The sequence below is a fragment of the Schistocerca nitens genome, chromosome 2 (genome assembly GCF_023898315.1).
Source record: "Schistocerca nitens isolate TAMUIC-IGC-003100 chromosome 2, iqSchNite1.1, whole genome shotgun sequence".
Lineage (NCBI taxonomy): Eukaryota > Metazoa > Arthropoda > Insecta > Orthoptera > Acrididae > Schistocerca > Schistocerca nitens.
In genome coordinates, this window is record NC_064615.1 from 595,207,960 (window position 1) to 595,226,605 (window position 18,646).

Here is an 18,646-nt window from a genome sequence, read left to right on the forward strand (position 1 = left end):
CAGTTAATAGTTTGTGGTGACTTCAGTGTAGGTTTATTAAAGGATTCTGATAGGAAACATTCTGTGGAAACTGTATTTTGATCCTGTTATTTAATCTCAGTAATTAACTTTCCAACATGGATGGATAAAAGTGGTAAGCCCACAATTAATAATGTTTTCTTTGGTGAAGCTCAAATTAAGAAAACAACTGTTTACCTAGTAACAAATGATCCGCCTGATGATCACACACAGTTAGTTAGGATAAATAAGATAGTGCCTTACAGAACTGATACTCCTCAGTTGAAATCAGTTAGAATAATTAATGATTCCAGGACATGTGTTTTTAACTCTTGAGCAGGTGCGCATATGTATAAAGTATTCCAAACACAAATAAAATTGTTTTGCATGATTCTAGTGTTGTTTCGCAATGGTGAGCCCATACCTGTTGCTTTGTGATTGCTGCAGCTAATACAGTGATTAATTGTGTTGTTATGCATCCACGCGAGCAGCAGCAATATAAAATAGTGAGCTGTCTCAGAAAAGCTCTATGCCAGAAAAATTTTATGATCATGTATATCACTGATTTCTCTGTTTTGGTCAACCAGTGATAACTGCAACATCATAGAAGGCATCAACATTGCAGCAGGTAATTCAGAAGAATGGATCCATCTACGAACATCAGCAGAGCAGTAAAAATAAAAAAATAAAATAGTTTTGGCAAAGTGTATGCTCCCTGATTAATTGAAATTCTGTTAATTTAGTGCCCACTATCCACAACAGTACCACTTTTCAGAAAGGTCAGTAATTGATGATAAATTCTGGGTATATGATGATAAATTCTGGGTATACTACTGAATTGCTAAATATTGAATACACTATTGAATATGATGATGATGTAGGACTTTCAATGTTGTTCTCCTTGAAAAATCCAAGTGCAAGTAGTTGTTTTAAGTTTCAAAATGCTCCTTTTCCACTTTAAATTCTCATCAATATAGACATCTAAACATTTTGTAGTTTCCACCCTATTTATTACTTCTTCGCCATGTGTTTGACTATCACTGGTGTAGTACCCCTGGATGTGCAGAACTGAGTATGTTGCATCTTTTTAAAATTGAGGCAGAGACAACCTGAAGAAAACAACCAATGATACTTTTGAGAACATTGTTCACTATTTCTTGCTCCTTTGTATATGCTTGGAATAGTTGCAATCTGCAAGAAGCACTAATTCTGACTGTTGTGTGTTAGACGGAATATCCTATACATATTTGAGGAACAATAATGGACCTTAGATTGAGCCTTGACGGACCACATACATGATTCCTCCCAAGTCAGAATAATGCCCCGTGGATTATATTATTTGAATCATTAATTGCAACTTTCTGTGTTTTTTTGGTTACATATGACATTATGCAGTGGTTGGCTTTACCATCAGTTCCACATAAACTCCAATTTATGTAGGAGAATAGTCATTCATGTAGCAAAGTGCCTCAGATAGGTCACAGAAAAAAACCAAATGGCGCTATTTTATTATTTAATACTTGTAAAATTTGTTGAGTGAGCATGTCACAGCATTCTCAGTAGAGTAACTCTTCTGAAATCCAAACTGTGGTTTGCTGAGGACATCATTGTTGCTAATATGAGATACTGTTCTAGACTGCATCACTTTCTCAAAAGTTTTGGAAAATTATGTCACAATGCCTGCAGCTCGTGTTCTCACAATAGCATTCTCACTTCCCGAGCATGGAGTACCGGGTTCAATTCCCGGTGGGGTCAGGGATTTTCACCTGCGCAGTTATAATATTCGGAAATCATCATAACCTGGAGAAGCTGTTCCACCTAATCTGTCTTCAGCACATAAGCCTAAACTTTGCTTGTGATTAGGGATTTATGTTTTTCCCCTAGGAAATGAACCACGTCATTTTTGTTTTATCAAGTGGGTAATGGTAACATACACACCATCACTGCTCAGTAGTTCGCAGGTCTGCTACAACTACTGCAACTTTTCAAGCATACCATGTCTAAGTGCAGAGTTCATACTGTATGTCTGTAAAATTTAAATGCTCTAACCAACTTAAAATTCTGGTCATATATGATTTTTGTGGTGTGTATCCGTACTGTATTCCAGACGTTCTGTTTGTTAGACAAAAGAAGTGCATTTAACCTTCTACTGCCCACCGTGACTCTGAAGTCACGTCAAATTTCATCACTATATTTCCCAGTAGGAATGTTATTCCTTTCTTGACCAGTGTGACTTGAGTGCTACAATATGGCTACTTTATATTTAGGTTGTTTGCACAGATACCAATATAATATTATCTTTGGTAGGTAGCATTGAATGTTGGGCTGCACTCATTTGTCGGCTTCCTGTGCTGGTGCTAGTTTAGTTATTATTTACAGTGATTCTGTTTTCGTTTTTCAAGAAAGAAAAATACTTATTAATAAATGTAAGTATCATTCTTCATTATTAAAACACTGCAATTCATGTAAGTATAAATGTTCCCTGTTTATGATGGAATATAGGTCCTTTTCTCTGAAGTAACATTGGACAATAATGGAATCTAACCCCACTTTGTTACAGTCATGGATCCCAGAAATTTTTATGAAAAACAGGAAAAATGTGAAGAATATGAAGTTAGGCCTATTCCTGGGTATGATATGAACTATTTAGTATGTGCACTAGTTCATATCAGAAGCTAGAAAAAACCCTGTAAAATGAGGACACTAAAATTAATTATTAACTTTGTATTTTTTTAAATTATTGTATTGTGTGTATTTTTGCCTGTAATTAATTGTTATCCCATTATTCTTTCCTTACTTCCAATTTTATTGTAACATGCAGCTGCATTCTTGTCTTGTAATAGAAATATTACAATACTCGTACAAGATTGAACAAAAAGTTCAACTGCCCACTATGACCTCAAAGTCACAGACCTATTTTGAAAACATAAATAATTTTAAAAACAAACATTCACCTTGTATGTGTTAAATACATTATTCTTTAACATTCTGTGCATATAAATAATTTTTTTTCAACAGTAAATAATAGTTTCAACTGTACAGGGTTAAAATAAATTTTTGTATTCAAACACACTAATGTAGTTTCTCCAGAGTGTTACAAGTTGTACCCAATATGGAGTATTAATTTTCACTTATTTATTGCTGTTCATATGACTTTCTGCTAAGCATTTCAATTTAAAGTTGTGAAATGTTAGTGAAATTGTAATTATTTGTCTTTCCTTTTATTCTTATTCTTAGGCTTATACAAAGATAGGGGATTCTGATGCAGTGTATGGATGCTGGCCGTCCAACACACTAGACTATCAGAGCTGTATTCAACATTTAAAGCTAAAAGCAAAATGGGATCGTGTTCTTCAAGCACATGACCTCGAATTGTGCTCTGGAAATAGTGAGACAGTGCCCGGTATGTACATTCAATAGTCATTAACTCATTACACAACATACGGGTTCCATGGCAAAAACTCAAAAATCACAACTTATTTTAATCACATTATCATAATGAAAAGATAAAAATGGCTCCTCATTTTGTATACTGAAGTATACAAGAATGGGCTTAGCATAACCTTTAAGAAGTTATTTAACCTTACCTGTACAATGGTGGTATTTCTTTCACCTTCTCCCTCCAATTCCTCATTCAGTTCTTCCAGCAACCCTTCCTTTTCTCCACAAAATAATTCCAGTGAAAGTCTTCAGTAGCCCTCTTTCAACATCCCTGACCTATTGACCTGAAGCTATGCAGAACTGGAAACTCCAGCAACAAGAGAGTATCCTAGAAGACAGAGTCACAATTTTGCTGTGAATCTTTCTTCTAGTATACTCTGAACTGTATATGGTATATAAATACTTATTTGTAGATTCCCAAAGATGAGTCAATGTTATCTTTTGCCAGAATATTAACAAAAATCTTCACTTGACATATTAATTTCTGAACCTTTCTCCTCCCATCTGGGTTAACATAAAATAATTTCTAGAACAATAACATAAACAGTCCTGATATGATTTCTCATTATTCCCATAGTTAAATAGATCACAAGAAAATTATTTTAATATGTTTGTTGTCATCAGTTATCTGGAATTTTATTGCAGTATCAAAGATAACATACTAAATATGTATGTAATGTTCCTGTAATTATAAGTGTGCTTATTAAGTGGCACTTCCTTCTGGTATTTGCTTTCTGAAGCTCAGAAAAATCAGTCTTCCACTGTCCGATGTCCTGCTGTTAAGTTTGTCATTGGCTATAACTACAAAAGAAATTGTTGTTGTTGTGGTCTTCAGTCCTGAGACTGGTTTGATGCAGCTCTCCATGCTAATCTCTCCTGTGCAAGCTCCTTCATCTCCCAGTACCTACTGCAACCTACATCCTTCTGAATCTGCATAGTGTATTCATCTCTTGGTCTTCCTCTACGATTTTTACCCTCCACACTGCCCTCCAATGCTAAATTTGTGATCCCTTGATGCCTCAGGACATGTCCTACCAACCAATCCCTTCTTCTAGTCAAGTTGTGCCACAAACTTCTCTTCTCCCCAATACTATTCAATACCTCCTCATTAGTTGTGTGATCTACAAAAGAAATTAGACTTCTCGTAATAGAAGGCTTGGAAGTTGTCTATGCACTGACACCACTCTAGATTGGAATCTGGTAGTACTATCCATCCTAGGAAAACCTTAAAAGGAGTGGAAACACTTTTGTGTAGAAATTTTGTGAGTAAAATTTCTCCGTGAAAAGTTCTGATTGGGAGTAAGCTCATGGATTTGCTACCAACATGCTCAACATATATTCTCTTGTACAACGTGTCAGGATTCATATCCACTGCTTTACTTTAAAAAAATCGTGGTCATCTTTTCACTTTAAACATTGATGTAATATTGTGTGTAAGTCATTTCAACTTTATCAATTCATCAACTTTTACAATTCAAAATTCACAAGATAGCCGACTTTCAGCAATACATTTACTTAGCTTCATACAAATTTCAGTAAACATGTACCTCGTCATAGAATTAACATCAGAGAGAGTCATTTCATTAACTGCTTATTTGCCAATCCAGAAAGAAACACTGCACGCCACAGAGCACATAGCTTCTCTTTAGCAGTCACAAATCAGAGATATGGTTGTTACGTAGCAATTTTTGGTTAATGTTTATGCAACTTGTGCATCATCATGTACTCACTACATTGCTAGAACTTTTACACATTGTAAACACATGCAATGTAAACATTCGCACCTCACAGACGGAAGAAGTATTAAAGATATGATGACACAATAATAGCACTGTGTGAAAGCATTTGAAATATTTGTAACATACAGTATCTTTTAGAATATCTTCTCAGTTTCGTTACCTCTATACATTACCTTCTGTTTCTCTCTGTAAAGGAACTACCTGCAAATTATGAAATTCTGGAACTGGAGAAACTGTTTCTCTCTCTCTCTCTCTCTCTCTCTCTCTCTCTCTCTCTCTCTCTCTCTCTGTGTGTGTGTGTGTGTGGGGGGGGGGGGGGGGGAGATTGTGGATTTGTGATTTGTGTGTCAACTGTAATCTGTAGGTTCCTTGGAGACCTATTATCAATACATGGTGCAACTTCATACAAACATTTAAACAACTATTTAGGTAAACATCACTGAACAATCTGTCCCTTGTGCGCGTCGCCACAGAATAATGCTATCCTTCACTGTGCGTCTACGGATGTTCTGCTGGCGACTCCCACACAGCCCCCCTCTGATAGAGCGGAGCTCTGGGAATGTTGGGGTATTTATATTTCACCCGACGCCCAGCTCTTGTGTGTACTGAACGCATTGGTTGAACTTCTTCAGCTTCTGTTGCTGGTAGTGACTGTACCGCTTCCTCTTGTGGTGGTGAGGTGGTGTCATCCTGGTCCACTGGTGTGGAAGGTGGCGCTTGGTGCCTGACCTCTGTGTCCTCTTCAGTCGGTAACATATGTGCAGGTTTGAGCCATTCCAATGATACCACTTGACTGTTTCCATTTAGATCTATCTGTATGGTATGTTCATCCTGTGAGAGCACTCTGTAAGGTCCAGAATATGGAGGCTGCAATGGTGACTTGACAGTATCCGTCCACAGCATCACATGTGTACATGAGCATAGATCTTTGTGCACGAACGTATTTAGCGCTCCATGTCTCGAGACAGGAGATGGGCGAAGTCTGGCCATATGCTCGTGTACCATTTGCAATTTAAATGGCAATTCGGTCTGTCGTGCCCCTTCTTTATCGGTGAAGAATTCTGCAGACAGTCATAAGGGTTCACCATAAACCAATTCTGCGGTGGATGCCCCTACATCCGTTTTCAATGCTGTGCGTGGGCCCAACAAAACTAGTGGTAACGCTGTCGAGCAAGATTGTGCATCGCACATTAATGCAGCTTTTAATGTTCTATGCCAGCGTTCCACCATCCCATTGCTTGCTGGGTGGTACGCTGTGGTACGATGATGTTGGAACCCGCAGAGGTTGGCCAATTCTGTGAACAACGTCGATTCAAACTGCTGCCCCTTGTCTGTGGTGACGTGTAAAGGGCAGCCGAAACGTGCGATCCAAGATGAAAGAAATATGCATGCCACTGTTTCTGCTGAAATATCCGATTACGGAATCGCCTCTGCCCATCTGGTGAAGCAGTCCACCGCAGTGAGGAGATAACGGTATCCTTCTGATGGCAAAAGCTGTCCCACGATGTCCAGGTGCACATGTGTGAAACATTGTGTGGTAAGTGGGAAGTTTCCTACCACTTTGTGCACGTGTTGTCCCACCTTGTCCCTCTGACAGTTCAGGCATGTTTTTGCCCAATTATGGCAGTCTCTATTTATACCGGGCCACACGAATGTCTGTCATTAGTTTGATGCTGGCATTTATTTCTGGATGAGCCAGTCCATGGATGCTATCAAATAATTGTTGTCGCAATCTCTCAGGTATGAACGGTCTCTGTTTTCCTTGCGATACGTCACACCAAACTCGGAAGTGTTCACCCGTAGGTTGTATTTGTTGCTAGCGTAACCCGGACGTTCTATCATGAGAGTTTAGCAAGTTGCTGGTCTGTTTCCTGTGCTGCAGCTATTTCCTTGGTAGTCAGTGGTCTGAGAGATTGTTTCCAACCTAGACAGGAAATCTGCCATGACATTCTCAGCTCCTTTTATGTGCTGCAGTTCTGCCGTAAACTGGGCGATAAACTCGAGTTGTCTAAATTGTCGTGGTGAGCAACCATCCTTGTTCTTACTGAAGACGAAGGTAATTGGCTTGTGGTCTGTGAAAACAGTGAAGGGTTTGCCTTCTACTTGCGGTTGGAAATGTCTGATGGCTTCATAAATTGCCAGTAGCTCCATATCATAGACACTCCATTTTACTTGAGATGATGGAAGCTTGCGGGAGAAGAAACCTAGGGGCTGCCAATTGTTTCTGGTGTAGAGCAGCACCTATTGCCTGCTGGCTCGCATCCACAATTGCCAGTCGAGCTTGAGGAACCGGATGTGCCAACATTATTGCCTGACATAGATAGGTTTTGATCTTGTCGAATGCCATCTGCATCTCTGATGATGTCCTCTGGAAAGGTCGTTTGCCTACTGCATCCTTGCCGACTAGTGCTGATTTCAAAGGTGCTTGAATGGCCGCCGCATTAGGCAGATGTTGTCTGTAGAAGTTAACTGCTCCAAGAAACCGGTGTAGTTGGCGATAGTCGATTGGGCGAGTCATCTCTTCGATAAGGTCGAGTTTGTCTTGCAGTGGGGTGATACCGGCTGCTATCACTGAGTAGCCTAAGAATGGCACCTGACGTCGTCGAAGTAAACACTTTGATTCATTGACCGAAATGCCATGTGACTCAATATGTTGGTAAACAGTCCTTACGTGTAGTTCGTGCAATTCGTAAGACAACGAAAAAACCAAGATGTCGTCGAGGTACGCGAAGCAATGTGGTAAACCTCTGAGGACTTTGTCAGTGAAACGCTGCCAAGTTTGTGCCGCATTTTTTAAGCCGAACGGCACACGGAGGTATTCGAATAAACCAAATGGTGTCGTGACAGCCGTCTTCGGTATATCAGCAGGTGCGACCAGTATCTGGTGATACGCTTTTTTGCAATCAGTGACACTAAAAATGGTCGTGCCTGCAAGTGCGTGTGTAAAATCCCTGATATGTGGTGTCAGATAACGATCGGTGATGGTATGAGTATTTAGTGCCCTGTAATCTCCGCATGGTCTCAAAGTCCCATCTTTCTTCTTTACGGGGTGAAGTGGTGATGACCACGGACTGTCGGATCTACGGATGATTCCGGAGTGTAATAATTCTTCGAACTCTGCCTTTGCTGCAGCAAAACGATCCGGAGCTAACTGGCGTGGGTGTTGAGACACTGGTTGACCGGGTGTAGTCCTGATGTGATGTACCGTATTGTGCTTTATTGTCTGCCCACCAGACATGGATTCGCAGTTTGCTACTCGTCTGCAATCAGACGTGGACAAAGGGCTTCATCCTAGGGTGCTTCTAATGCACTGTGTCCCCCGTCGAATGCTCACTGAGCTAATAGATACCTCAAGTGCATAATGAAACAAGAAATCTGCACCCAACACTGTGTCTGACACATCGGCAATTACAACCAGCCAATGGGACAGTGAAGGTAAAGAAGAAGAAAAGTTACTCACCCGTAGCTGCCCCTCGTCGATCTCACATCATAACAGTAGGCGCTGGTGCTCGAACTCGCGATCGGCAGCGCCTAATTTCGGCCCCACCGCCATTTTGGTGATTGCAGGGTGATGTGCAGCGCGTCGCCTCCCTTCCAAATTGTTGATGGTACCAGCAGATACGCTCCTTAGACACTGTCATCTTCCTTGCACTTCTGTCTTGCCTCCGAGAAACGTCGATATTTGCTGCTTCAATCCGTCAACTTGTTTTCGTAGGTCATCCAGTTGTTGAGAAATGTCCAGCTGTTGGCGTCGTCATATTGCAGCCATTTACTGTGAGGCTGTACTGTTGTGTCCGAACATCACCGTCGACGTATGCGCTGCGTCTAACGAGGTGTAGACCTTGTCGGCTAATGAGATCAACGACGAGATATCTTGGGCGTGTCACAGCTGTTCTAACTGCCTCTGGCAACTGCACACGCCATACATGTTGCAGTGTCTGATCTGGCAACTCGGTGTCGTTGACTAAACTTCGCAGGTGCCACCAAAATTCCGAAGGTGTCTTATCTCCTCTCTTTTCACCGTGCAATACTTGCTGGATACGTTGTTCCACCGGCCGACGTAGTCACTCAATGAGTAACTGCTTAAAACGCGTATACTTTTGCGTGGCGGGCGGCTGAAGTATTATATCTGCACTGATTGTTGCTGTTTTATTGTCAAGCGCACTAATGGCGATCATAAATTTCGTCTCTTCGTTTGCAATGCCATGATGCTGGAAGGTCAGATCAAGCATTCCAAGCCACAGTTCAGGTTTATCAGATATGAACTGCGGTGGGCGTAATTTCATCTTGCTACTGTTCCCTGTCGAAAGGCCGTTACTTGATGGCGCAGAAAAATTCAACACAACGTTTTCTTGTTCTTCAATGTCGCGTCGTAATTCCTCAATGTTCTTTAGTAAAATGTCGCGGCCGATCTGTAACACTCGGTGTGCCACGCGGACTCACTGATCTCCTGGTAGACGAAATTGAACTGGGCTGCATTTGTTCGCCTACAACAAAATTCTTTATACGGGGTCACCACTTTAGCCATGTACTACTTATTACAATCTTCAGAGAGACTCACGAAGTAGTTAAGCTATAATATTTTATTTTTTTATTGCAACGAAAAGCTCATATTAACATTGAATCAATCAAAGAATAAACAATCTGTCCTTTGTGCGCGCCGCCACAGTATAATGCTATCCTTCACTGTGCGTCTACGGATGTTCTGCTGGCGACTCCCACAACTTCCACAACTATGGCTGTGTTCAAAAGCATATGATGAAATTGTCTAAGGGCTGTGTGTCAGTTGCTCACATGCATGTTTGCTGTCATTTGTCAGTGACTCTGAGTTTAACATTAACACATTCCATTGGATTCCTCATTAGTGGTGCATCGTAGCATTGAGTGAGTGACGCAGTATATACACAATTGTGGAAAGTGTTCACAAACACTAGATACATAGCTCAGTTGCATAATTGACATTACAGCATAATTACATCAAGTTATTGCAGTATTCGATCATACTTCGTGGAGCACTATACCTATCTCGAGTATTTTTAATCCCTACATATTTGGGACTCTTAATACAGTGGTCTTTAATGACCTTGACATTAATAGGGGATGCTAAAGGATTTCTTGGGTATCCAACTCCTTTCTACTACAATGACAAATTTCTTAGTGGAACCAACTGATTTGTATATATTTTAATAACATCATTAATGTGGGTATGAATTCCTTATGAAATCAGGAGATTTGCAACCAACTGTCTAAATATTGTCCAGAAGGAGTTATTTATTTTTTTATAATTTTGCAAAATATAACACACGAAATAATGACTAGTTTTGGCTGTTCATACAACCGTCTTCATATGTGGAATAATGAACATAGCAGAAAATTGGTTAAAGGTAACAATTACTGAGAAGATAGCAGGAAAATATTCTGTATAGAATCATCTAAATAAATCACTGATATACCTATTATAAAGCAAGTATAGTTACAGCTGGTAAAATAAGGCTAGGACATGATGTCTGCACATCACCGTGCATTCTGCAATAAAATATTGGCTATACCAGTGAGCTACAATTCTAAGCATTCAAAATCGAAGAAAGTGAATAACTGACAGCATTACAAAAATGAAATGATGACATGTGTTAATACAATATGGTTATAGAGTGCAGCTGCTCACAGAGGTCCACTCTGGGCTGTAATTGTCGTTTGCAGCAAAAGTTGGTTGATATTATGCGGAACCAATTTACGCTGGAAAAAAATTAGTTCCAATTTTGGCCACCTGGTGCAAGTCTGGCACTGTGAATGCAAGACAGGCATAAAGAAATGTTTCCACGTGTAATGAAATAGGAATGGGGTGTGGGCAGAAAAGGTCACATAAGTGAGAAAGACACAAAGTTGATTTTATTATTAACTGCAGCTGGCACAATTTGCTCAATATGAGCAGTGGGGCCATTGACAAGGTGCTGCAGTGCCGTGTTTGCACTTGCTGGCCAGATTGGAACCAATTGTTTTCCAGTGTAAATTTTTTTCCCACATACACATTGGCATATCTACCACGTTATGTTGCCATACTATAGTCATGGTCCACAATTGACCTCAATGAAGAGCTGCACTTTAATTAAAGCCAGCCCGTACATGAGAGCAATATACAAAGAAACACGCCATTCGTTCAGAATAAAGCCCTGCTTGAGCTTGAGTACACACACACACACACACACACACACACACACACACACACACCTTTTCCCCCTTGCCCCGACATGGTGCCAGCTGGACATACAGTGCACGGATTACAGTTTTACAGTTCTGCTGTGGTGGACTACTTGGGTGGCACCTATGTTGAAGAGGAAAAACGGGGGTGGGGGGTGTTAGAAGAAGAGGTAGCCAGGTGGTAGGCAGATTGGGGGAGGGGGGGGGGGGCTGGCTGAATAGCTAGCAGCTCCAAAGGAGGCAGCTGGTTTGCTGGCTAAGAATGTGGGAGGGAGCAGTGACAGGTCCACAGTCAAGGCTTGTGGTGAACAGGTGACAGAGCTGGTGTGCAGTGGCACACAATGAAGATGGTGTGGAGAGGTGAATTGGGGGGGGGGGGGGGGGGGGGATATATGACAGAGGAATCGGAAACTGTTGGGGCAAAAACAGAGGGTTAATGGAGACTGATGCCAGGAGGTTGTGATATACCGAAGGATCCAAATGGCACAGCTTGTGAAGCAGCCATTGAGATTGACATGCATTTTTCTTGACCATCCACCTCTGAATGGGTGCCTATAGTAGGGGTGTGTGAGAATATGACATGGGAAATCTGTTTGTGGAATGGGTTTGGAGGGGGGGGGGGGTTAGACCCTGCTGGTGCAGGCCTTTGAGAGACCTTCAGCTTACTGGCCAAGGGAATTCTCATTACTGCAGATATGTCAACCACATGTGGCCAGACTAAATGGGAGCACTTCACTGGTATGGAAGGGGTGACAAGTGTCAAAAATTCAGGGACTGTGTGGGCTTAATATGGGCAGAGGTATGGAAGTGGTCATCAGAAAGGTGAAGATCTATTATGTCCAAGAAGGCGACACATTGGGCTGAGGAGTACCAGGTGAAAAAGATCAGGCTTGTAACTAATAAAATAATTTGAAATTGATTGCCAATTGGGTCGATGTGTCGCTACCCAACCACCAGAGGTGAGTACACGAGCTTAAATTTGTATTTGGCTCTTATGTACTTCACAGGTATGGTCACACACTGTTGTTTTAAACCACTATCAAAGCATCAGTCTTTCATGAGTCACATTAATATAGCAGAGACAATCAGCAAAAAGTTTATAATTTATATATTTAATAAAATAAAGGAGATATTAAAGGGGTGATCCCTCAGGATAATGATGTAGCCTAACCAGAGGTTTAAAATTCACTATCACTTTATTCAGATCACTCACAAAGTTGCTTTGAATGGTAGCCTTAGACAAGCTGATATTTAAACACAGTAAAGAAATAAGAACTCAACTGACTGAATTCACATAGTAAGTAGCACATTTGCAGGCCATAATGAATGTAAGCCAAAGGCATTATTAGTAAACCAAATCATAAAAACTGAATTAACTTCCTAAAGTTCAATAAGTTCATTCAAGACTACATACAATAATAAATTTACCTTTCAAAAGTTCTGTCACACCACTAACACACTAACTGTTAAAACTGTTACACTGCAGTATTTCTAACTCCTCAGTTGGTGCACGTGGAAATAATTCTCTGGCCCAACTCGTGCAGCTCACTGGCCATGCAAACCTTATCCATCAAGACGCGAAAATCAAATGACCACAAAACATGCTTTGCCCACCTATTTAAAACCTTGGTCATGTGAGCAATCACTGCAATCAAGTGACTAACTTACAAATAAATCACCATTCTCACAATTGTGTGTTTTACAACCTTTACATATTTCAGGCATAGATTACAAATACTTTTAGATAATTTGCACTTTGATATTACATTATTACATCCTAAGCATTGTAAAATGACCAGCTTTTATGTAGACTCTGCACACATAAATGGAACAGGTAAAAAATTTGTGAAGTTCATCTCCTTCTTTTTCCTGTTGCTGCTGCAGTACTATGCTGTTCAAATTGTCATCTGACAACATTAACTTAATAAATTCTCATTAAATAAAAAAATGGATTGAGGTAATGTTGTTGTTGTGGTCTTCAGTCCTGAGACTGGTTTGATGCAGCTCTCCATGCTACTCATCCTGTGCATGCTTCTTCATCTCCCAGTACCTACTGCAGCCTACATCCTTCTGAATCTGCTTAGTGTATTCATCTCTTGGTCTCCCTCTACGATTTTTACCCTCCATGCTGCCCTCCAATACTAAATTGGTGATCCCTCGATGTCTCAGAACATCTCCTACCAACCGATCCCTTCTTCTAGTCAAGTTGTGCCACAAACTCCTCTTCTCCCCAATTCTATTCAATACCTCCTCATTAGTTATGTGATCTACCCATCTAATCTTCAGCATTCTTCTGTAGCACCACATTTCGAAAGCTTCTATTCTCTTCTTGTCTAAACTATTTATCGTCCACGTTTCACTTCCATACATGGCTACACTCCATACAAATACTTTCAGAAACAACTTCCTGACATTTAAATCTATACTCGATGTTAACAAATTTTTCTTCTTCAGTAACGCTTTCCTTGCCATTGCCAGTCTACATTTTATATCCTCTCTACTTCGACCATCAGTTATTTTGCTCCCCAAATAGCAAAACTGCTTTACTACTTTAAGTGTCTCATTTCCTAATCTAATTCCCTCAGCATCACCTGACTTAATTCGACTACATTCCATTATCGTCGTTTTGCTTTTGTTGATGTTCATCTTATACCCTCTTTTCAAGACACTGTCCATTCCGTTCAACTGCCCTTCCAAGTCCTTTGCAGTCTCTGACAGAATTACAATGTCATCGGCGAACCTCAGAGTTTTTATTTCTTCTCCGTGGATTTTAATACCTACTCCAAACTTTTCTTTTGTTTCCTTTACTGCTTGCTCAATATACAGATTGAATAATATCGGGGATAGGCTATAACCCTGTCCCACTCCCTTCCCAACCACTGCTTCCCTTTCATGCCCCTTAACTCTTATAACTGCCATCTGCTTTCTGTACAAATTATAAATAGCCTTTCGCTCCCTGTATTTTACCCCTGCCACCTTCAGAATTTGAAAGAGAGTATTCCAATCAACATTGTCAAAAGCTTTCTCTAAGTCTACAAATGCTAGAAACATAGGTTTGCCTTTCCTTAATCTAGCTTCCGAGATAAGTCGTAGGGTCAGCATTGCCTCACGTGTTCCAACATTTCTACAGAATCCAAACTGATCTTCCCCGAGGTCGGTTTTTATCAGTTTTTCCATTCGTTTGTAAAGAATTCGCGTTAGTATTTTGCAGCTGTGACTTATTAAACTGATAGTTTGGTAATTTTCACATCTGTCAACACCTGCTTTCTTTGGGATTGGAATTATTTTATTCTTCTTGAAGTCTGAGGGTATTTCGCCTGTCTCATACATCTTACTCACCAGATGGTAGAGTTTTGTCAGGACTGGCTCTCCCAAGGCCGTCAGTAGTTCTAATGGAATGTTGTCTACTCCGGGGGCCTTGTTTCGACTCAGGTCTTTCAGTGCTCTGTCAAATTCTTCACGCAGTATCATATCTCCCATTTCATCTTCATCCACATCCTCTTCCATTTCCATAATATTGTCCTCAAATACATCGCATTTGTATTGACCCTCTATATACTCCTTCCACCTTTCTGCTTTCCCTTCTTTGCTTAGAACTGGGTTTCCATCCGAGCTCTTGATATTCATACAAGTGGCTCTCTTTTCTCCAAAGGTCTCTTTAATTTTCCTGTAGGCAGTATCTATCTTACCCCTAGTGAGATAAGCCTCTACATCCTTACATTTGTCCTCTAGCCATCCCTGCTTAGCCATTTTGCACTTCCTGTCGATCTCATTTTTGAGACGTTTGTATTCCTTTTTGCCTGCTTCATTCACTGCGTTTTTATATTTTCTCCTTTCATCAATTAAATTCAATATTTCTTCTGTTATCCAAGGGTTTCTACTAGCCCTCGTCTTTTTACCTATTTGATCCTCCGCTGCCTTCACTATTTCATCCCTCAAAGCTACCCATTCTTCTTCTACTGTATTTCTTTCCCCCAGTCCTGTCAATTGTTCCCTTATGCTCTCCCTGAAACTCTGTACAACCTCTGGTTCTTTCAGTTTATCCAGGTCCCATCTCCTTAAATTCCCACCTTTTTGCAGTTTCTTCAGTTTTAATCTACAGTTCATAACCAATAGATTGTGGTCAGAGTCCACATCTGCCCCTGGAAATGTCTTACAACTTAAAACCTGGTTCCTAAATCTCTGTCTTGCCGTTATATAATCTATCTGATACCTTCTAGTATCTCCAGGGTTCTTCCATGTATACAACCTTCTTTCTTGATTCTTGAACCAAGTGTTAGCTATGATTCAGTTATGCTCTGTGCAAAATTCTACCAGGTGGCTTCCTCTTTCATTCCTTCCCCCCAATCCATATTCACCTACTATGTTTCCTTCTCTCCCTTTTCCTACTCTCGAATTCTAGTCACCCATGACTATTAAATTTTCGTCTCCCTTCACTACCTGAATAATTTCTTTTACCTCATCATACATTTCATCAATTTCTTCGTCATCTGCAGAGCTAGTTGGCATACAAACTTGTACTAGTGTAGTAGGCATGGGCTTCGTGTCTATCTTGGCCACAATAATGCGTTCACTATGCTGTTTGTAGTAGCTTACCCGTACTCCTATTTTTTTATTCATTATCAAACCTACTCCTGCATTACCCCTATTTGATTTTGTATTTATAACCCTGTATTCACCTGACCAAAAGTCTTGTTACTGCTGCCACCGAACTTCACTAATTCCCACTATATCTAACTTTAACCTATCCATTTCCCTTTTTAAGTTTTATAACCTACCTGCCCGATTAAGGGATCTGACATTCCACGTTTCGATCCGTAGAACACCAGTTTTCTATCTCCTGATAACGACGTCCTCTTGAGTAGTCCCCGCCTGGAGATCCGAATGGGGGACTATTTTACATCCGGAATATTTTACCCAAGAGGACGCCATCATCCTTTAATCATACAGTAAAGCTGCATGCCCTCGGGAAAAATTACGGCTGTAGTTTCCCCTTGCTTTCAGCCGTTCGCAATACCAGAACAGCAAGGCCATTTTGGTTAGTGTTACAAGGCCAGATCAGTCAATCATCTAGACTGTTGCCGCTGCAACTACTGAAAAGGCTGCTGCCCCTCTTCAGGAAGCACATGTTTGTCTGGCCTCTCAACAGATACCCCTCCGTTGTGGTTGCACCTACGGTACAGCTATCTGTATCGTTGAGGCACGCAAACCTCCCCAAGGTCCATGGTTCATGGGGGGGGATTGAGGTAATAGGAAAAATAATTAATGTTGCTGGTAATCCGCAGTGTATGTGTGGAGAGAACTTTCATTCTCTCTCTTTTCATTGAGATGATAAATTATGTATAACAATTTGTGTTTCTGTTAAACGATATTATAAACATGGTCCTGTGATAGCTGCCTTCGGTATCTACCCAACTATGTGTCATATGCATATAAGTATTCTCTTTAACATCTGTTATCATTGTTATAAAAATTTTTGCATGTAACTGTTAGTAACTTTGTTTGTACTAACTTTAGAAGTATGGCAATAATTATAGAGTGTTTGTGTGTTTACTGTGTTTTCAACACTGTCATTAGATTTTCTTTAGCGTATCTCAAAATTGCTGTTTGTGTGTTCAGTGAATATTTGAAGCTATAAGTTTAGCACACTCAGAAACAGACCACATTGCTTGGTATCCATAAGCATTCAGTGGCACACTTTACACAACCACATGATTTTCACAAAGACAGCACACACCAGCCTGCTGGACATGTACCCCTCCTCCTTTCATGGCTCTGTGATTCAGAATGCTGCTCTGCACCCACTTATCTACTTGGCCTAGCCAGCTCATGGCGAGTTGCCAGCGACATGATGCTCAGTCAAACCCATCACCTTAGAATACCTTGCATAGCAGGCACAATGCTCGTAACATCTACGTCAATATGGATACTCTGCAAATCACATTTAAGTGACTATTAGAGGGTTCTTCGAACCACCTTCACAATCATTCTCTGTTGTTCCACTCTCAGACAGCATGCAGGAAAAAACAAACACCTATACCTTTCTATGCCAACTCTCATTTACCTTATTTTATTATGATGAACATTTATCCCTATATAGGTCGGCGGCAACAATATATTTTCGCATTCTGAGGAAGAAGTTGGTGATTACAATTTCATGAGAAGATCCTGCTGGAATGAGAAACACCTTTGTTTTAACGATGTCTACCCCAAATCCTATATCATGTGTGTTACTTGTGTGTCTTTGCCCTCAGTCCAGATAATGGAGTTATTGTCAATGAACCTGAACCAGACAAGGACTTTGGTGTTGTGGGTGGCCAGGAAGGTTTCCTCTAGATGAGCCATAAAAAAATTGGCATGCAAGGGTACCCACGACCATGCTGCAGACTTATTCATATACATTTCATTCAAAAGTGAAATAGTTGCATGTGAGTGTGTAACTGATAACAGTCATGTGTGAGTTGCGTTTGTGTGTGTGTGTGTGTGTGTGTGTGTGTGTGTGTGTGTGCGTGTGTGTGTGTGTGTGTGTGTGTGTGTGCGCGCGCGTATAATAAGTACTGCATGATTTGGAAAAAGAAACTGGTTTTCTAGGTGATCACTGTAAGTGTCAGCCAACAAGCCACACACAATCTGGGTTAAACACTTGCCTGCTCATAAAATTTGTTATTAAACTGAAAATTATTATGCTTCAGCACTAATTCTAGCAGATATCTAGGTTCTTTAATTTCTGTTTCTGCAACTGATTTAAATTGATTTAAACTTTTGTTAGTGATGTATAATGTTGTTACAGGAACACTGGCATTAAGATTTACGATATGAAAATATGCTACTCTGGCTTCACTTTGTACCAAGTTCTTGACTGCCTGGTGTATTCACTGTTGTTCTTGGTGTATCTCATGTTACCACACACTACTTAGTATTTTTTGTTTTTTGGGTCTCTGGTAGCATTTAAAATTTTTCTTGGACCAAATAATGTGTTACCATGTTTGATCCAACATACTCTTTCATACTTAGGAGTACATGAAGCTGGCACCACTATGGCATATGCAAAGTTTTTGCAAAGTAACATAGATTACTGCAGTAATTAATTTCTGTCATTGGTTTCCCAGAAGCATCTCATGATTGTGGCAGTTATTAAATTATGAAATGTCATTGCTTTCTCAAAATAAATTAAGATACTATTGCACTTAAGTTAATATGGCTGTTCACATGCAAAACGTCTTCTGTTAGTTTCATTGATTCCTCTGGGTAGGCTTTTAACTGAATATTTA

At 40.3% G+C, this 18,646-nt stretch overlaps 1 protein-coding gene across 1 annotated transcript in view; it reads left to right on the forward strand.

Moving 5' to 3' along the window:
• LOC126236666 (serine-protein kinase ATM) overlaps positions 1–18,646 on the forward strand; it is a 500,205-nt gene that overhangs the window by 380,873 nt on the left and 100,686 nt on the right. The window contains exon 33 of the mRNA XM_049946145.1: positions 3,235–3,400. Coding sequence (XP_049802102.1) covers positions 3,235–3,400 — 166 coding nt within the window. The remainder of the gene's footprint in view (positions 1–3,234; positions 3,401–18,646) is intronic.